Source organism: Rhinichthys klamathensis, unplaced genomic scaffold (genome assembly GCF_029890125.1).
Source record: "Rhinichthys klamathensis goyatoka isolate OS25496 unplaced genomic scaffold, OSU_Roscu_1.1 h1tg000109l_1, whole genome shotgun sequence".
Taxonomy (NCBI): domain Eukaryota; kingdom Metazoa; phylum Chordata; class Actinopteri; order Cypriniformes; family Leuciscidae; genus Rhinichthys; species Rhinichthys klamathensis.
This window is the reverse complement of record NW_026606647.1, coordinates 2514786-2536173: the sequence shown is the minus strand read 5'-3', so window position 1 is coordinate 2536173 and position 21388 is coordinate 2514786. Positions and strand designations below refer to the sequence as shown.

The 21388-nt window shown below is 36.8% G+C and overlaps 1 protein-coding gene and 1 non-coding gene across 5 annotated transcripts in view; both read right to left on the bottom strand.

The window, feature by feature from the left end:
• Positions 1–19437, bottom strand: part of col7a1 (collagen, type VII, alpha 1) — a 62764-nt gene extending 43327 nt beyond the window's left edge. For 3 of the 4 annotated variants that reach the window (XM_056253854.1, XM_056253855.1, XM_056253856.1), the window contains exons 1-20: positions 19111–19437; positions 12081–12162; positions 10111–10291; positions 9084–9240; positions 8460–8553; positions 8122–8280; positions 7805–7962; positions 6486–6615; positions 6274–6393; positions 5004–5159; positions 4395–4514; positions 4041–4190; positions 3297–3413; positions 2588–2734; positions 2035–2160; positions 1737–1883; positions 1407–1526; positions 1040–1306; positions 814–957; positions 106–231 (exon numbers count right to left, since the gene is read on the bottom strand). In XM_056253854.1, coding sequence (XP_056109829.1) covers positions 106–231; positions 814–957; positions 1040–1306; positions 1407–1526; positions 1737–1883; positions 2035–2160; positions 2588–2734; positions 3297–3413; positions 4041–4190; positions 4395–4514; positions 5004–5159; positions 6274–6393; positions 6486–6615; positions 7805–7962; positions 8122–8280; positions 8460–8553; positions 9084–9240; positions 10111–10291; positions 12081–12153 — 2692 coding nt within the window. In that variant the 5' untranslated portion in view covers positions 12154–12162; positions 19111–19437. The remainder of the gene's footprint in view (positions 1–105; positions 232–813; positions 958–1039; positions 1307–1406; positions 1527–1736; positions 1884–2034; positions 2161–2587; positions 2735–3296; positions 3414–4040; positions 4191–4394; positions 4515–5003; positions 5160–6273; positions 6394–6485; positions 6616–7804; positions 7963–8121; positions 8281–8459; positions 8554–9083; positions 9241–10110; positions 10292–12080; positions 12163–19110) is intronic. The other variant, XM_056253857.1, reaches the window with a different exon arrangement.
• LOC130087622 (small nucleolar RNA SNORD113/SNORD114 family) lies at positions 18326–18403 on the bottom strand. The gene has a single exon (XR_008807376.1). It is a non-coding gene; the product is annotated as a small nucleolar RNA SNORD113/SNORD114 family (small nucleolar RNA).
• Positions 19438–21388: the final 1951 nt, after the last annotated feature.

Here is a 21388-nt window from a genome sequence, read left to right as displayed (position 1 = left end):
CAGTCTAGGAGAAAACTGAGATACCAAAGATGTTATGGGTGATTTTTCTTTCCTATAGGAAATTACTATGTGAGCGTTTACTTTAAAATTACTGTAAGATCTCACCATCTGTCCTCTTCCAGAGTATTCTGTATGATGTCGCATTTTGAACTCCAACCCAGCTGACTCGAACAACCTCCCCTTGGGCCTCCAGCACCTGTAAATTGGTGACGCGACCCACAATGGCCTGATCTGAAAAATAGAATAGGCACAGTTGAAAATTAGACTAATATTTAACCTTTCTTATTGCTGAAATCTCAGAAATTGTCTTTTCTTCCCTATTGTGACATATATATATGAGTGTAATAGCTTCTCAAACAAACAAAAAAATGTAGGGCGAGACTTGATTTTGTCCATTGGAAATTGATTAGATTGTAGGATTGTTGTCATTTGCTAACTGCTACCATTTCGTGCGAGTGGAAGGATGGTGAAGGAGAGAGATTATTGTCCAGCCCTCATGCCGGTGCATGTTATCAGAGAAGAGAAGTCATTGTGAGGGGAAGGGGAGGATAATGTTTTTGATTAAAGATTATAAGGGCACATGATTTTTTTTAATGATATGCATGGATAAATCATTTACACACTCTTCAATACTCCACAAAAAATAAGAATTGCCCATTTTAATTTTATTGTTAAATTGTAAAATTGTAAAATTTCACGTGTATGGTTAATTGAATATTTCTGAAAACAAAAAGACATGTATAATCATGTGAACATGTCTAGAATGCTTGCTTATGGTTGTGTCTTAATGAATGAACATCTGAGGAGTTTTACCTGTCCTTGCAGTCACAGTGGCAACAGGTCCTTCCCGTGAATTAAAAAGGGCGGAGACTAATACTTGGTAGGATGCAGCTTCCTGGAGTCTATCAATGGCATAGGAAGCCACATCAGCGCGCACATTCTCAGAGTCTTCCACTCCTACAATATAAAAAGCAAAAGAAAATAATTCCACTTCCATCTTAGCACCAATTTAGGGCACTAAATTGAATGCTGTCCGTACCATCACTACGCCGCCAGGTGATTTTATAGCCTGTTGCTCTATTCACAGGAGTCCAGGTTATTAGTATCCTTGTGGATGTTGCTTCAACGACTCGTAGCCCTGTGACTATTCCAGTAGAACCACTGGTTCTAGTAGACACAGAGACCACTTCTCCAGTTTGCCCATCAATCACTGGAGCAACACCCACAACAACAGAATCATCTGGCTGCAGCCCATCTATAGTGTAGGTAGTGATATCGCCACCTAAGACACGGAATTCCTCTGCAGCTGAGACAGAGAGAGAGAGAGCAGCTGACTGATTAAATCCAACATAAATGATATATCAATTAAAAAAGGAAACCTTAGTGTTTGCAAAAACAGATCCTACTATTGCTTTGTCTCCAGGTAACCCTGTAACCTGTCGCCCCAGAAACACCACTCCATGCAATCCTGACTCGTCGACTGTTGCTGCCAACTACCCGCAAGTTGGTCACCCTCAGTGGTGGTTCTTGAAAATATAGTTACCACTGGTTATTTTCAGACCAAATGATTGCACATTAAAAATGCATCCACAGTGTCTTCAGTAGTATCTACATTTTTCATAGCCCAGATTTATGAACCTGATATATATACACTGACAATTGTCAACCTCTTTTAAGAGTCAACAGAGTAAAAACAACCTCACTGGTACATCAGAAAAAAGTATGCATGCTCAAACCTGTTTTAATGTACACTGTTGCTGGTTCCCCTTCATTGGATCCGACTAGTGCCGTCACACTGACAGCGTAGCGCAAACCGTCAATGAGGTCCCGTAGGTCAAAAGTGGTCTGATTCCCAGGAACTCTTCTGTTCACCTCTGTGTTTGCTGTAAAATATGGGTAAACCGATTGAAACAGGGAATGTAGTGGCAGATCTAATGAATGAAAACCTCATTAATGATATACTGTATTACAAAGTAACATTTAAATGCTATACTGACATACTGTATTTGTATCAAAAGGGAATAATATTCTCACATTCCGTATTAAGTATGATGATGTTGTACTGCGTTGCCCCAGCGACTCCTGTCCATCCTATTCGTATAATGTTTCCAAGGGAATCCACCACTCTCAGGTTCGTGACACGACCGACTGACTGCTCTACTAAAGACAACCCACGAGTCAACATATTACATGAAAGGCATGGAGGCACAAACAAAAACGAATTATTTAGTCACATCCTAGACAAATAAGCACCAAACTGTTTTATAAACTCTAAATTCAATTTTAAACATAGAAATATTTAACTAGTCTGTACTATTTATAGGTCATCTGGTTCATTTCCAAACCATGCTGGATAACATGAACATCAGGTTGACACAAACTTGTTTCATACAGCTTGAATTCTGCTTTGAGATTATTAAAAAATGGTAAATTGTTAATTTCATAAAATATTGAGATAATATTAAATGAAAATGAAAATCTGTGTAAAATTAGAAAAATATTTGTCACTTCTAGTGGTCTCTACAATAACTGCAATAGTGAACTTTAAACAATATCACGTTGGTTTCCATCAAATGATTTTTCTGACCTGTTGATTTGGTTGAAAAGAAAGTAGCTTCCTCTCGCCCATCGTAGAGTGTAAATAGAGTTATGACGTACTCGGTGCTCGGCTGCAGATTTCTGAGCTCATAGTTGGTGGTGCTTTGGGGGAAATCTTGCTTCTGAACTATGCCTCCTGTGGTCAGCAGGATTACAAAAAGATCACAAAAAATTATTAAAGTTTGTTGTTTCTGTAGTCACTTTTAGTTACTTGTTTGTAATGTTCAAATGGTATTTTTCAGTTTATTATTTATGTAAAATTATGTTTTGTATGCAGATTGTTCATATCAGATACAACTGCATTGCAAACAACCCCTTAACTTTTTATAAAATATTATTTCCATGCAACACTGCAATATATAGTATAGATTTCAAGGCGTATCTTTCTATGTAACACAGTTCAATCATTTGTGTTGTGTAACACAATTGAACATGCTGAGAGAAAATCCATTTAAAGTAAATTACAATAAAATCCCACATCCCATAATGGATATGGATACTTTTTTACGACAATTTATAAAGTAATTTGTAAAGTAATTAACAAAGTAATTTGTAAAGTAATTAACAAAGTAATTAACAAAGTAATTTGTTACGACAGAAAATTATTGAATTGTTGTATTGAAAAATATACTGTTAAATTTAGTAAAATCCTGTTTTTTTTTGTGTGTGTGTTTGTGTTTTACTAAAGAGTTTCTTACTCTCTCCGGCTTTCCATTCCAGTCGGTAGCCTCTGGCGGCCTGTATGAGGTTCCAGCTTAATCTGATGCTGGTGGGTCCTGTTGTCGTAGCTCTCAGGACCTGTTGCTCGGAGCGCTCTAAAAGCCAAATGCATTAAACATCTTTTAGCTTTATCTCCCCTGCTGACCCATAAAATATTAAAACAATGGCTTCCATCTTTCTGAAGTTTATGTCCTGTTATATTTATAGACAGTTACCTTCTTTCTCTTTGTCTCTCGCTATAACATGTACATGCATATACAAACACCCTCACGCGTTCAATTGCTGTTCAATATGTGAGTCATAAGAAAAAAAATAGTTCTTATGTTCTGATCTTGCAGACAGTGAGTCAATAGCAAGATTAAAAGCAACCACCTCACTGTCTGTGTGTGATAACTACGCGCAAGACGGAAAAAGTGCCACACATCTGGTTTCCTGTCATGCTGCCTTAAATTTTCCCTCTGCGCTATTCTTAACTCAAGACCATTTGTACACAATGTCTACTAAGTACACAACTGTACAAATTAATGCTCTACTACACATTAGCTGGACATCTGAAAGAGAAGAACAATACATGCATATATTTCATTTAGTTATTTATTTTATGCCTGAGAAATGACCTTTTGCAGGAATCATTTCCAAACCAGTGCATCCCTTTCAAAAATTGTATCCACCACTCCGACGTACCATTAAATGTTGATGTGTCCGCATGTGTGTTTGTATACCTATTTTAAAACGTGCAGTGGCTGCAGGTCCTTCAGCTTCTCCGTTGTACAGGGCGATGACTGTAACGATGTACTCTGTGTCTGGTGTCAGATTCCCCAGAGTGTGAGATTCACTATCACCTCTCAGCTCTACAGTATCCACATCACTTCCTGAAAAAAAAAAACACAGGCAAAAAGACTCTTAGCAGAAAACAGGAATCTGAAAAAAAGTAAATAAGCTTCTAAGGGATTATGAAATCACATCTACGACACTCATAGACATCCTCACTGGATGATACATTACTATATCACATTGCAGAAAACATTTTATTAAAAATAGCCTCTTCAAAAATCAGCTGAGATTTGGATGTTGACCTGTGAAAGGGCCCCAAACGACTCTATATCCTCTGGCCCCTGTCACGCCTGTCCAGCGGACTCGAACACTGTTACTTGAGATGGTCTCAACGGAGAGCTGCTGCACTCCGTCTAAACGCACTGCAAACACAGGCAGATACACAGAAAGAGCTTTATATATTAGCATGTACACTTCAGAGATGCAGGAGAAGACAACATGTTGTGTGGCTGACTCAGACTGTCATGTACTTCCTGAACTTCCATTCAAATGTTTGGAGTCTCTTATGCTTGCCAAGGTTACATTTATTTGATCAATAACACAGTAAAAACAGTTAATGCATACAGTATGCTGATTTGGTGCTCCAGAATCCTTTTTTTTTTTTTTTATCACATTGAAAAAGGATAATATTTTTGTGGAAACCTTTTTTCAGGATTCTTCAGAGAATAGTAAGTTCATAAGAACTGCATTTATTTGGAATAGAAATCTTTTATAACATTATAAATGTCTTTACACAATACTTTCATTTAATTGATCAATTCAATGTGTCTTTGCTGAAAACAAAGTATTGATTTCTTAAATAAATAAAAAACTGACCCCTAACTTTTGAACAGTAACATATGATGACTCACATGTACGGGCAGTCAGGGTAGCTGGTGAGGCACTGTTGCGGGGAATTAAAGGGTACAAGTTGATCACGTATTCTGTGTCTGGCTTAAGACCAAGCAAAGTCAGAGAAGTAAAGTCCGCTCCAACAGATTGTTCTTTCAGCTGTGCACCAGTCTGGCCTGTTAACCAATCAATCAGGAAAAACAAATTATGAATTACACCATGCACAAGGAAAATGCATCTCTTTATCTGCATACCTCACAGTTAGTTCTTTGTTCAAGGTTATCCTCATTTGTATAGCTTTTCATAAGCCACAAATGCTTTTTTCTCATATTTTACTCATTTTGTTGGATCTCCAGACTCTCCATACCTCTTTAGGCGGGACTTAACATGGAAAAGTTTTGAAGTTTGTACAGTGGTAGCAGCTCATAGCAACGGTGCAACCCATACCAGCCGGCCAACCAAACGCAGCATATCTTCAATACATGAGTCAGTTAATGACACAGTATAAGTTTAAATCACAGTTTCAGTCTATTCATTTTCAAGCAACATTGGGCTGAGACAGGCAGGTTGAAACATCTTCCTCTAGCTTCAAAAACTAACCTGATTAAACATAGGGCCACACCTAATCTGACAAGATCTGTTCTCTGCCAGCTCACACCTGGATACCAACCAGGTAAAGCAAACTGGCACTCCTGCGATTGATAAAAATGCCTTTGGGAAACAAAAACACACTCTTTCACCTCCCCATCTTCTTTTTATCAAACTGCTAAAATCATTAGCTGGTGGTGCTTGCCACTGAGATAATCACTATTAGTATTGCTAACACTTAGAAATAGGGGTTTGTTTAAACTCCTCACCCTAAGTATTACATTTGGTGTGTAATCTGCACTCTTTGTGCAACAAACAAGAATATCTAATCATCATATACATGCATATATCTGCTATTACTTCTATATATGATCAGATGTACGACTTTCAGCTTAGCAACCACATAGCAACACTCTGGAAAACCACATAAAAACACTGTGGTGACGAGTTTTGCACATGCAAGCACCACTTGCATCTTCTATAGACAATAACAATAGCAATAAACTAGCAATAAAACTAGTTTATATTACAGTGCTGCTTGTCCCAGTTATCCTTTTCATCTCTATCTGTTTCTATATTTATCCTTCACAATCTCTTCCACTGACTCACACAACAATATTCACTATTCAAAGAGTACAATAATTATTGAGAAATGTAATAGAATTGTGGATTAGTATGCATGTAGTTGTGTGTCTCTCTCACCTGTAGGTCTATAAGTGATTCTGTAGCCCTGTACTTGGTCAGCTGGAGTGTCCCAGCCCAAAGCCAGAGTAAAAAACCCGGCCTGGACCAGTCGCAGTGTAGTCACACCCAGGAGAGGCTCTAGAGGGCAGTTTGGGGTAAGAGAGAATGAGAGTTGTTTTCGGAGTTAAGCTAAATTAAATATTCATATTTCTGTTAAGTGCAGTCCTCACTTGTTCGGGCCTTGGCAGACACTGACTCTCCCAAGCTGTTTGGGTACTGAGCAATTACAGTGATCAGGTAGTCTGTGCCTGAACGCAGCTCTCGTGAAATGTAGCTCTGCTGGTTGCTTGGTATTGTTTCCTGCAGGTCAAAAGATAAAGGCTGAAGTTTACTGGAGACCATTATGCTATACTTTGTGTAAACAAGTGTTGTTAACTAAAACAAAAAATAATATTATTAAAATAATTCATTAAAGGGGGGGTGAAATGCTATTTCATGCATAGTGAGTTTTTTACACTGTTAAAGAGTTGGATTCCCATGCTAAACATGGACAAAGTTTCAAAAATTAAGTTGTACGTTTGATTGAGTATTTCTGTTCTCAAAATACTCCTTCCTGGTTGTCACAAGTTTCGGAAAGTTTTTTTCGAGTATGGGCCTGTATGACGTCAGATGCGCCGGAATCTCCTTATCCGGTCCTAAGGGCACTTCTCTCGGAAGGGCGCGCGAGCAGCTGTAGAGCGATAGATAGCCGTAACCTATGCCCATCAAAGCGCTGTGCATCGGCTGCGCTGCAATATGTCACCAAAGAAGTGTGTTTTCGGTTGCCAAGGCAAGACAACACTGCACAGATTCCCAAAGAATCAAGCGTTAAGGGACCAGTGGATGGAGTTTGTTTTTCCAGAACATCAACAGAGTTGTGCAAGTGTTCTCGTTTGTTCCATGTATTTCGAGGATGATTTTTTTTTATAAACAATGCCCAGTTCGAAGCCGGATTTGCTAATCGTTTAGTTCTCAAGGATGGAGCAGTCCCAACACTAAAGGTTAACGGTCTTGCGTTGGAACCACAGGCGGTGAGTAGAACTGCTTCAGATATCTGTGTGTGTCTATCGGCGTGTAACTTCGGCGTGATTATTTAGCTTCGCCCACACGGCACGCCTCCACCCGCTCGGCTTTTTCCGGAAAGACTCGGTACAGCCTATCTTTCTGTTATAAATATAATAAAACTAAAGACTTTTTGGAGATATGATGGATGCAATATTACTCTATAGGTACTCAAGATTAACATGAGATTGACTGAAACTGAGTGTTTCACCCCCCCTTTAAATAAAATATAAATATTAGATGAAATTTTTTTTTTTAAAAATGTTGCATTGGTAACTAAAAGTACTAAAATTACTAATACTGAAATAAGAATACATTAAAGCTACATAGAAATGTTTAACAACAAAAAAACTACTTAAAAAGAATTAGAAACATAATAAGCATAAAGTTAGTGTCATAGTTTGCACACAAAAAAGCAACAGTCATTTAGGATGAACATTCTTCTCACCTGTCGGAGCTCTGCTGTGATTGGCTGACCCAAGCCAGATAAGGGCCTGTACTGAACCACATAGCCACTAACAGGCCCTCCTGCAGATGTCCATCGAAATCTCAGTGAATTGGTGGTCTCCCCTGAAATCTGCAAGTCTGATGGACCGCTGTAGGCCTCTGATGGGGAAACAATAATACAAATCAATGATTTTCATTTAGTAGGATCAATTAAAGCATTTTGTCGATGTTCTAAATGACAAATTTAACAAAACTCCAAATATAATCATATTCTTGGATTTAATTGCATTGTGTGTCTACTTTACATCAGGCTTTTACCATCACTTAAGTAAGAGCCTCCACTTGTTGTACACACGCGTCGAGACACTAGGGGAAGCAAAGAGCTCAAAGCTTTGAAGTTCCCAATCTGAGAGGTGAAGTCACTTTGAGGGGGAGAGGCAATGAGATTCAGCTCAGTTGGATCTGCACTCTTTATACCTGAGAAATGCAGACAGAGAGAGAGAGAGAAACAACCATAATATCAATACAAAACAAATGTATGTTTAATTTGCACACACTGAATCCACAGCCCACAGATGTACTTAAGTTTACAGAAAAAAACATTTCCTTAAAATATACAGTAGTGGCTAAATACTAAATATTCACACAGTTCTTACCCACTGCAAATATTTTGACTCCTAGGCTACGTAGTTTTTGTGAAGGTTCCTGCACATTGTCCTGAGATTTACCATCAGTAATAAGAACAGTAATCTGAAAAAATGAATGAAAGATAATTATGCATAATAGTTGTATTTTATTGACTCATCAAATTGTAAGTTATAAATTTGTGGTCAACCAATATGTTTTTCTCATGATACCATTAGGATACCATAATGGGATTTATTTTACATAGAATATTAAAAATTAACATTCAATACTGTTCAAAAGTTTAGGCTCAGTAAGATTTTATTGTTTTTTAAATTAGCCTTTTATGTTCACCAAGGCTGCATTTATTTGATTAAAAATCAAATGTATTATAATTTGTGATAATATTGTGACATTGACACATAGTAATATTGTGAAATACAGAAATATCTGTAACATTATAAAAAAGTATTTCTTCTTTTTTTTTAATAATTTAGTGACCCCAAATTCTGGAATGTGCACTTGGTGTACAAATGCTAAATAAGACACTCTGTTTCACAATTTAAAGCCAAACAAAGTAATTTACACATTTATGGTCCTTGTCAAAATACTACAGATGTGGCAAGTCAAACAATGTATCATAATAGCCAGCTCACCTTGGGTACATCTCTGATAGAGGCAGGGTTAAAGAAGTTGTCTGCGATGTATTTGAGACCAGCCCCAGTGCGTGTATTCCCACCTTTATAGTTAATATTCTCTATGGCATTTATGAGCTCAGTTCCATTTAGGTATGCTGTAAATGTAAACTCCACCCTGATTGTCATAAAACACACAAGTATAATCAACAAAAGTCCCAACAATCTTACAAACACATACATAAACCTTTAATGTATATAACAAATATAAAATGTGCAGCTATCACAACACTGTTTACAATAACATGCTCAATTAACTCAATTAACTTGGTGCACTTAATTAAATGAAAGAGAAAATCCAGATCCATTGTTTCATATTATATTACATAATTTATTTCTTTTTTCCTGCAAAGTAATTGCATCTGCAAAAAAATGATGAGCGGGGTGCACAAGATTCACCAAAAGGAAATTAAGGAATCATCACGATCGTCGATGGTTACTTCAAACTATTTACAACACACAAACATCAAGATTCTACATACTACTCTGCTGATTTTTAATACTAACAATTGTCACATTGCAATATTGAGCAAGATGGTTCAGATTCAATTTAGATTGAGAATTTATTCAACTTAGACAACTTACCTTGTTTCAGTTTGTTAGATAAAAATGAATACAATTGTATTACCATAACACACAGTATGTACTATTTGCATTCAATAAGAGGTAAGGATGTAAATAAAATGTAAATAGTCCCTTAAAAGCAGTTTATTTGGCATCCATCTGGGCAACACCCCCAAGCAGCCATTTTCTATGTAGGAAATCTAGTACTTCTCCTATCTACTTGAATGGTGAAAGACCACCTTCTAAACCGTTTACACTTCAAGATTACACAAGATTACACTTCAATAACGTATTTCAAATAAATCAATAAAATAAATCAAATTAATAAGTAAAAATAAAATACAATAAAAATGATTTACAAAAACCTTTATAATGTCTCTGGTAAACATGACTTAAGTACACAAGCAAACACAGTTTCACAGACCTGGCAGTATCGCTGTACTGTACGACTCCAAAGCGTATGCCATTGGGTCCTACTGCTTTGGCAAAGGGTTGGACAATCCCTGCCATGAAACTCTTGACCAACACAAAATTGGCCCTGCCAATACTGGATGATCCATCCACCAGGAATACAATGTCTGCTGCAACAACATCATTGCACTGGCCTGCCAAGAGAGAAAAACAACCACATTAATACACACAACTGTATTGCTCTTTTCACAGTAAAAGAGATAGACAAATATTTATTATAGAAGTCTGGATATGTGGGCTTTTATTAATACAAATACATGTTTTCATCAGTGCAGCCAAAATTAGACTGTTGTGACCAAAAATGCTAACAGAAATGTCACTAACAGAAATAAATATGCGTTCTGAAGAAAATATACACTGCTAATCCTGTTCTACATTTGCTTCTTTGCCAACACTTTAACTCTTAATTATTTTGCATATATAGGCATATATATATAACATACATACCTAAAGGCTAATGCATATTTTCTATTATATCTAAGATGCACAGTCATGGGGGTTAGACAAAACATTTCACTGTGTACCATTGTGTATGTGACAAATACAACTGCCAACTTGAGCTTCAGTATTTCCATAAACATTCACATCTGTGGCCTATTCAATTCATGTATTCAGTGAAGGATTAGAGAAGGATCAGGGTGAGAAGACACACAGGAAATGACCATCAGCACCCAGTCTGCAAAGCCATTTCAAGAAAACAAAGCATCTGGGCCCATTTATACAGTGACTGTGTCTCTCCTTTAAATAGTTCAGTATACTTCCAGTTATACTCAGTAATCAGTTATATGGCTGTGTGTGACTCAACGGCTGCTTGAATGAATGCCCTTAAGGTAACAAACTAATTAACCTGCTGTGTTTGATTTGAGTCACTGCAATCTGCACATGAATAGGGCATGATACGAAATGTACTATGTGCGTGCAGCATTTAAAATTAGAAGCACAATACTGGGACCATATTGGTTATCGACAGATTTTAGTGATGTTTTTATTTTATTATCTGTATTGATTAATATTAGATATATATCAGGCAATATTTTTGGGTCTTTCTTCGTGCTGGTAACTTTGTATGTCGATCTATGTATTTTAATGCATAAAAATGCATAAAAGATAATAAATAAGATGTATTATTTGAAAACACTTAGTGCTGGGCAACGATTAATCGTGATTAATCGCATCCAAAATAAAAGTTTGTGTTTACATAATATATGTGTGTGTACTCTCACTGTGTATAATTATATATATATATATATATATATATATATATATATATATATATATATATAAATACACACATGTATGTTTATATTTAAGAAATACTACTTGCATGTATATATATATATATATATATATATATATATATATATATATATATATATATATATATATATATATATATTTATACATTATTTACATTATATATAAATATACATTTTTATATATAAATAAAAAAATCTTACATTTGTACATGCATATGTGTATATGTACAAAATAATTATACACAGAACACACACATATATTATGTAAACAAAAACTTTTATTTTAGATTCGATTCATCTTTGCCCAGCTACTAATATTATACTACTAATATATTGTTAGTTACTTTGAATGCTACTTTGTTTTTCATTCAAACATTCTTTGACTGTATATCAGTACTTATCTATTTACCAATATAATGATAATAAAATTATATTTATGATATTAACTTTAGATTAACTTTAGCCTTATGAAGATGTGACTTTCTTACATCCCTCAAATTTGTTTTCAAATGTCTTCATTATCATTGCAAAGGAAAAATTCAGCAAATTGATATTACTGTATTAAATATGCTACATGAGAACTGTATATGCTGCGAAAAAGTTAATTGTGGTCTGCTATACACATTCATTTGAATGACACTTCCTGAAAGAGTACATTAATCTTTACCTTGAGCTGTAGAACACGATGGGAGAGACAGCAACACAGCAAGCAGCACAGTCCATTGCAGCAAACACCCCATTTTCAAATCCTACACATAATGACACACACAAAAAGAGAGAAATGTGGGGGGAAAGGTCATCTATACCCACAATTGATTATTCAGTAAGCAATCTGCCCTGTTTTCAGCTTCAGCAGCAGTAACATAATGTTCCTCCTTCAGGTGAAATGAATGCCCAGACACCATGAACATCTGGCAGAGGCTCAGAGACAAGAAACTGAGAGAAGCAAGGTGGGGCTTGCCCCATCACCACTACACAAATAAAGAGCAGACACTCAGAGGAAGATGAGCTTGTGCACGCTTTTAAAGCAGCCTTATTATGGGCAATGAAGAGTATTTTTTTTCAAAAGAGAACATTGTATGATTCAGATCCATGACAGAGTTATGTGGGATCATTCTCAATGGAAGTGGTCAAAACATGAATGTTTGGGGCATGCGCTTAGTGTCGCAATTTGTGACTTCAAAGATGCCATTTTTTATAATGCATTCCAGCAGACGGGTCTGTTTTTGATTTATAAAGAGGAAATCGTGGTTCACATTTGGAGTCACACTGGTTTGCACTCAACAGTGACTGCTCTGGAAAATGGCCTGCCTAAAAACAAAGTTAAAAACTTGCAGACAAACAGAGATGCACATAAAACACACACAGATGGACATTATTAAACCTTAAAAGATCTTTGTCAGACTGAGTATGTATTGGTTTATTTTTCCAGTGTCTCTTACTGTCTGGGGGAAACAGGAATTATTTTACCTGCATGTAATGTCTTCATTGTGATGATGACTTTCAGTTCAGATTAAACTTAGTCTCATTGTTAAATAAAAAAAAAAGCCAATACATCTGCATCTCAAAAACCTTAATGCATCACAAAACGCTTCCCTATCCGGAACACACGCAAATACACAGACGAACAGACTAAACACTCATCTAAACAATCAAACCGCCCACATACACACATGCAAGACATTTTGTGTCCTTTATTTTCAGCTGAGTGAACTTGTCCAGTGACATGATCTTTTTTTATTGTGCCATTAACTAAATTCAATGATGTGGTCCCTTTAAAGAGGCTTTTATAAACAGTTGCTTAATTCCTTATGGCAATAAAAACATAAACAGCAGCATATACCGTATATGGTAAACTACACAAATATACAGAATGAGTTCACATTACTGATTATTGTAAATAATATTAATATAAACATAAACATATGCACATGAATCAAAATGAAAATCCCTTTTTTCGATTTCTGATTTTATGTGTGGAATACAGTTGTAGTTCTTCTCTCCGTCTGCCATTCAACTCTTTCCCTTTCAATCAATCTGTCTGTTTCTCTCAGTGTTGTTTGCATTAATTAAAAGGATACCATCATCATTATGTGGTTTATGAAATGGTAATTATAGCATTTATAAGTATCCTGATTCCTGACTGAACCATATTTGAGTTTGAACTGCCAGATTGTCTCCTGCAGCCTCTCCCTTCCTTCATCTACACATTGATCATTGCAACCTGGGGTCAAGAGAGCATTGCTATGGAGCAATACCATCGTTCAATTGAATGCAATACTTGCAGAATATGACATGTAATAGCGTTTGAATTTTTTTTGTATGTGAACCCAGTTAAAGCTCCTGTAGGTAACTTTTGAAAACATGTATTTGTTAAAACTGTCATTATGTCCTGACAGTAGAATAAGAGACTAGAATATGAGATAATCTGTGTAAAAATCAAGCTCCTCTGGCTCCTCCCAGTGGTCCTATTGCCATTTGCAAGAAATACACGCTCCCGGTCAGAAACAACCAATCAGAGCCGAGAGGAGTGTCTTAGCACTGTCAATCACGTTTGTGTACGCGCTGATCACACCCCTCTCTTGCACAGCGCGAGCCGTCGTTCAAACTCAAGATTGCCGGCGTGCTGCAGCTGTGCTTATGACGGAGAAACAACCTAAACTGCCAATTCTCCAGTGACACCTGCTCATAAAACAAAGAGGTAAAAGGAAAAAGACTGATGACGATAAACAAGCGAAAAAGAAAGAATTACACAGAGCCCATTGACTCGGTGTCAAAACTAACATGTAGATAAAATGTCACGCACTCTGCTAAGCAACAATTGAAACCTGCTAATTCACTGGCTTGTCATGTTGCTGAAATAATGTACTAGCACACCTTATCTAGCATTATATATCGCTAGAATAATTACTTACATTACTGTAACGTTAGTTACCGTTATATTAACGTTATCTTACTAGATATTTATAACTTATAGAAAGAGTGCAACGTTATAAAGTTACATTAGGCTATTGGAAAATACATAATGATTTGAGGACCAAGTTTGTAGTCAAAGTATGGGCAGGCCATAGTCAATGTAAAGCATATTGTTGACGTTTAGTCCCTATTAGTGAATGTGCCATATAATATTTTATCCGCTGTTATCGGTGGCCCTGTTTACTAGCCTGCGCGTTCGCGACAGGCTCCGCTGTGGAGGACCAGCTGTGGAGGGAGGGCTGTAGCGCAGCAGAGAGCAAGGGGGTGGGACCTGGAAGTTGTACTTGTTCAAATTTTCAGGCTAAGTCAACGTTTTCACAAAACTCCCTACTGCAGCTTTAAAATAGATCTCTGTCCTGACATTTTCAAACAATAAAAAAGGCTATTTAATGTGTCGCTTAACATAAAAGACTGAGGAATTACAGAGACATTCCTGAGCTCTATAAAGTGAATGCTGGGAGACGAAACAACAGCATCCACTACATGCATGGCACTCTACAATAGCTATACACTACAAATACCAATAAAATGTTCATTTTGACTATCGTCTCATCCTGTCTCACTTGCAATCAAACAACGAATATGTTTCTGAGTTTGACTGATGTTTCTACTCTATCCAACAGTTTAAAATATTAGTCCTTTCTTCCCCATCCTTTTCCAGAGATTGCAGTCAAATGATAATTTACGTTAAGCCTTCTAAAGCCTCCTTATTGAAAACAGTAAACCTGAGGTATAGTAAGTATAGTAACAGACCTATCCTCATAGGGGTAGCTAGCTTCCTCAAAAAGGTTTACTCACCCCCATGACATTTTAAACATGTATTCATTTCTTTCTTCTGAACATTACTGCACAGCACCACCTAGCATCCAACTGGCGGCATTACCGGTATAATCAGTTCGAACACAGATACCACACCACCGCTGAAAAGTACGACATGGTAGCAAGTCTATGAGAGAATGATAATTTTTTGGTGGACTATACCCGTTTCACAATAACATACATGTGGACAACATAACAATAACATACAACATAAAAAGAAAAGAAAGAAAAGAGTGTTGTAGGTATAAAGTGAAGGGGAATAAGCATTGTTGTTGTTGTTTTTTTGTTTTGATTTTCTTCCCCTATTGCAAAGAGGATATTTTTTTAGTATTGATTAATACTTGGATGGACCAGGTGTCCAGGTTGTTTGTTGCCCTGCCTCTCTGTTTTTCTTTGTACTTGCAAAATAAAAAACAATTCTATAAAAAAAAACAATAACATTCATGTGACCAACAACAACTAATGGTATAGAGCTGATTTTTCATATCTGAACAGCAGATGCTGTTTTGACACACATCACAAGTTTATTGGAAAGTTGAATCAATCTAAAATACAGATTTCATTTGAATTTTCAGAAAATTCTGAACAAAATGTCACAAAAGCTTTTTATAAATGGTAGGCTATCCATTTTGACATTGTCATGTTGGTGAATTTTGCACACAATTTGTTAATTTTTAATGAGTGATTTATTGTGTGTGTAATTCTAATTTCTCCCTCCAAAATAATGCGGCATGACTTTATGAGCCAAAGTGTTCATGTTTCAAACAGACTTTTAGAACAATGAAAAACTCATGGCCAGGAGATGATGTCCTTAAAGGGACAGGAATTCAATTAGAAACATTCCTTAACCTGACAATGTCACTAGATTTTATCCTCAAAATATTAAAGTATGAGAGGTCACTTTTTCAGAACACAAAAGAAAAATGGGTGTCAAAGCTTTTTGGTTGGTCACACTGCCAACTATTTCATTACAGTCTGTCTCCGGCAGTACCGAAAACAAAAACAGAGGGCAAAGTACTTGGAAAAGGATAGGCCTAGATATCATGGGGAAATAAAAACAAACACATCTTCTAGTCGGGTGGATTCCAAAAGAAATAGAGAAAGAAAAGAAGCAAGCATCAACCAAAATACAGACAAAATTTGGAGAGTGAGTAATTGAGTCGGTAAATAAGTAATTCAGCACAAAAAATATTCCCAAATTAGCCAAAATAAGTAAAAAACTATCATGTATGGGGAGGTGCATGCATTGTCATTTATTAATTATTTTCATTAATTTATGCATGTTTTTTCAGCTGCCAATAAATGTATAAACTTCATTCAACTAATTTCACTATATTTAAATGTATCCAATTTTCCCCTATCATCAGTGCAGAAAAATGTGAAAAAAAGTTCGCGGATTCTGTGTGTGCAAAGAGTTGAAAACAAATAAACAGCACCCCAGGAGAAACACAGGTCAAACTGACCCTCTATAAATATGAGTATATCTAGACATACACAAGGCATTTCTATTCACATGCTTCACTATGTATGTGTTACAGTTTAATCAGGAGAGGAGCTATGGAGACTGACGCACAGATGTTATTGGTTATATGTGCCCCAAATGTTGTTCACACACATGCGACAAAAAGTGCTGACAAAAAGTTTTCTACTGTTTACTGAAGTAGTGTATTGACATCAAAAGAACTGAGAAAGTGAATCAAACCCTGGAACACTTTAAGGTGCCGATTTATAATTGTTCTTGAAATGATTATTTAAGTCTTGGCTCAGTCTTAAGAAAATCTTGAGCGAAGGACTACTGAGCATTTCAGCTGTTCTCAGTAATGCCATGCATTCTTTTTTATACAGGAAAAAAGCCCACACACTAACATTCACAGACCGTTACTATAGTCACTCAACATGAGCAGCCAAGTGTTGCCAATTTTGTGACATTGTTCAGTGACTTTTCAGAACCCTTTAGTGACTATTTTTCAAAAAAGCGACTAGCGATTGCTGATTAACATGTAGTCAGTCACTATGTCATGCTCGTTCCATTGTCTGACAGAAAATATGTGAACAGCTTTATAAGACATTCAGCTATATTAAAATTACAGTATCTGAGCACAGATTAGGAAAGAAAACAGATGTAAACTGCCGGCAGTTGGTGCATTACGTCATCGTCATCTAGACATTTAGCGACTATTTGAGTAAGCTTTTGCTACTTTCCATTGAAAATAGTTGGCAACACTGGAGCAGCCCCTCAGCAGGTGTCCATGGTAACCTAGACACCCCAGCCCTGCCTACTGAGTGTGAGATATCCAAAGTGACGAATCACACAAGTTCAACGGAGGTCATTCCCCGCCCCTCTCCCTGAACAAGCAATTTGGAAATGTTGTGATGCTGATGTGGAAATATCTCTTTTTCAATTTCATCAGATCATCAGCTCATCATTTTCTAATTTCCCCACAGCAGTTCTCGATATAAACGGCAACATGTGCACATGTGGTCTACTCATAAACCATATTTGTGCTGTGATTTCTTTTATCTTGTTTCTGATCTGTGCTCTCTACTGCCATTTTTAGTTCCTTATGTCCTGTATGATTTAACTGACATAAAAATGTGAATTAGCCTAATTAATGTTGCATCACGGGAGCCAAGGACACCTCAAGCAGTATCATACAAATAAAATATCTAATTATGCAGTGATGATGTGTTTTAACACATCTAATGAGAACTATACGAATAAATCTGAGGCATCTAAAGCACATCTGTTCTGTCAAATAATAAGAATCGAGCTATTCCATGTGACAAGAAGCTTGTATCATGCCAGTAATCAGTCATGTATATTAGACCTGCATCATTGTGCATGATAGTCCTCACAATTTTTCACCTTTAAGCTGTGTTCGCTCTAAATTGTAAAACAAAGTTGACATTCCACAGCTCTCAGAATTACTTCCATAAATCATTATTGCTTCAAACTCAAGAGTCACCACTCTATCATGACGCTTCTCTCTTCCCAAGCCTAAAGCGCTTCATCACTGACCCTATGAACTCCCTCTGTCACTGACCTCAGGGTGTTACAGCACACTATAACGGATCTCAAAGTGTTGAATTGCTGACCCTACAGAGTTCTATCACTGATTTGACTGCAGAATCACTGACCCATAGTTTTCAACCTTTTTGACTCCAAGGCCCACCATTGTCCTCAACAATAATCATAGGCCCCATGACTTTTTCAGTGTTTTATTTACTAAATAAAGATTAAGAAAAAAAAAAAAAAAATTTACTCACAATTTGTGCCTGATCAAAGATTTTAGAGCTTGGCATAAATAGAAAAGTGTATTGTCATTATAAAAATGTAAATGGAGATTTAAGATTTTATTATTTACTTATTAAACAATCTTATTTTAATGATTGTTTTGTCTTATTTAAAATCATTTTTATGATTTTATGCCCTTTTTTGTTAATAAAAAGAACAACAGCTTCGGCATAACAACAGAAAAAATCTCTATTCGAGATCTCTTTTGGACAATGGTGGAAAATGGAGGTTTGAAAGTTGAGAATTGCTGCCCTAGCGTCTATCACTGACCTAAGGTTAACCTTATAGTGTGCTGTATAAATGACAACGCGAAATAACCTTTTCTGAAGCATCCAATGTAGGTCAAAAGGTTGAGAATTACTGCCCTAGAGTAGCGTCTATCACTGACCTTATAGTGCGCTGTATAACTGACTGCGCGAAATAACTTGTCCAGAAGCATCCAGTCTCTCACAGCGCTCTATAACTGATCCTAAATCAGCTCTCTAATACATAGTTATATTACTGACTACGACTAGAGTTCCATCACTGACCCCAGAGCGCTCAATCACTTCTCATGGAGCGCTCCATTAATTCAAAGGAAACATTCAGGCTAGCCTACTTAACTTACCGCTCAAAACTGGTCACCGAAGCGAAGCGGTCAACGACGTTGTCCTAGTCACACATGATCTGACAAATTCCCTTCAATGAGCCTGTTTTTGAACGGAGAATGACTCGAAAAGAGTTTAGTTTTATCAACCTGCTCCTGTGTGATAAGTGAGCATCTGCCAAACTCCCAGCGGACTTTAGCTCCTCAAAACGGTGCAGCCTGCAAAAATCCTCTCATTGACTACGAGCAGAGAAATAAAGTCATATTTCCTTGGTTGTGCGTTTTGCTCTGCTAGGGTGAAAGCACTGTAGTCCAGACTTGTTCAGATGCCTGAAGCTAACTAAATCCATCCCTAGACATTCACTCTTTTCACAGGATCGTCTTTCAGAACTCTGCGCGAGCTGCCCGCCTTCTCACATTACAGCCAATCAAATCATGAGCCAGCTGTGCTCGTGCGTTCTACTCTCGTGCCTGTACCTGCACAGGTAAATTGTTCATAATTAAATGTTATTTTTTCCAGGGGCCGTAACATCACAGCGTCAGATAAAAATAGAATAAACGGGAGACAATTATTATTTTTGTCTTTATTTTCACCATATTAAAAATCGTTCCAGTTATTTCCCACTCTTTAAAGACAAAATTGAGCCAATATGATTCGACAATGTTCGCATGAATCATTCTAATTTTATAAAGCAGAGATTAGTGAACTAAGCAAAGTTTTAAATTAAGATAGCAGGTCAAGGGTAAAAAGTTTACAGGATCACGTTAAGCAATAGCAAAGAGATTGTCAAATTTAGGCGAAAGAAAAACAATGTTACATTTAGGCAAAACTCAATCTGTCATGTAACCACGTTGCTTATTGGTTAAAGACCTATAGGTTTACAGTAAGTATACTCTCTCTATCTCTCTTTCTTTTTTCCTGATCCTGTCTATCTCACACTCTCTCTCTCTCACACACACACACACACACACACACACACACACACACACACACACACACACACACACACTTGTGGCACACCCAAGCATCTGTCCACACTCATCTGGAATCCAAGCCTAGGGGCATCTGTTCTTTTTAAGGCATAATCTTGAGTTGCACTAGTTTCCCCTCACTTTATGAACATTAATAAAAAAAATTGGAGGTGTTCATACTTTTGGGGTTTAATTTGGGAATTTTTGCGCTAAACAAAAGCAAAGAAGTATATTCACAGTCATCACAAATTTTCTCGAAGGCCAGGTTTAGACTTGCACTGGAAACAAATTTGTTTGATAGCAAAGCAAAGGTGGACAATGGGTGACAATGCATTCAAAACAATTATACTTTAAAATAAGCAGTCGCTTATGTTACACTGTTTTGGGGCTTATAGCACAATGTTGTCCGATCTTGAATTAACAATATGCAAAACTGATTTATGATTGCCTTAATAAATGAATGCAGCAAATTGCAATACAGAAATTACAGCAAAGCATTAACATTGTATAACCGAAGCTTAATAATGATATTTTATTGTTATTATAAAATAGTGATTACAATAATTATAGTTATTATTCATAATTTAATTTTTTCATAACCTTCTGGCAAGCCTGGCAGATTCATGCATTAGAGTTTAATGTATTCACGTTTAAAATGTATGCAACGAATATTAGCCAAGTCATGCATTGACTCTTTACTCTAAAAAATTGCTGGGTTGTTTCAACCCAACTTTGGGTCAGATATGGACAAACTCAGCCGTTGGGTAAAAAAAATTTATTACATTTTTAACCCAGCATTTTAGCTGAAATGAAAAGTGGATTCAGGATGTCGCTCTACTATATAGCACACACACACATTTCATACTAGGACAGGAATGGGGAACAGGCTCATTCAGTGTGAGCTGAGATGCTGAAGGATGAGAAAGTGTCACAAACTGCTCTGAGACACAAAGGTTGAGGAGCCAAATGTAGTATTTATTGAACAGGGTAATTCAAAAACGTAATCCAGATAACAGGCAAGGGTCATACACAAACAAACAATCCAAACAATAACAGATCAGGGCTGAGGCAAAGAGAGAAATCCGAGGGAAGAGAACCAGGACACGGGAGAAACAAGAAACAAACACGTTCAGAAATGCAGTGAGACAACATACAAGACTTCGCAGGGAATGAAGGAGTGTACATGGTTTAAATAGGCTGAGACTGTCAAGGTAATCAGGGATGATGAGTCCGGGCAGTGAGTTATGGGAAATGTAGTTTGTGAGGGAATGACAATAGTCTGATGTGGAGTGCCCTCTGGTGGCTCTCAAGGGCACTCCAGCTGGTG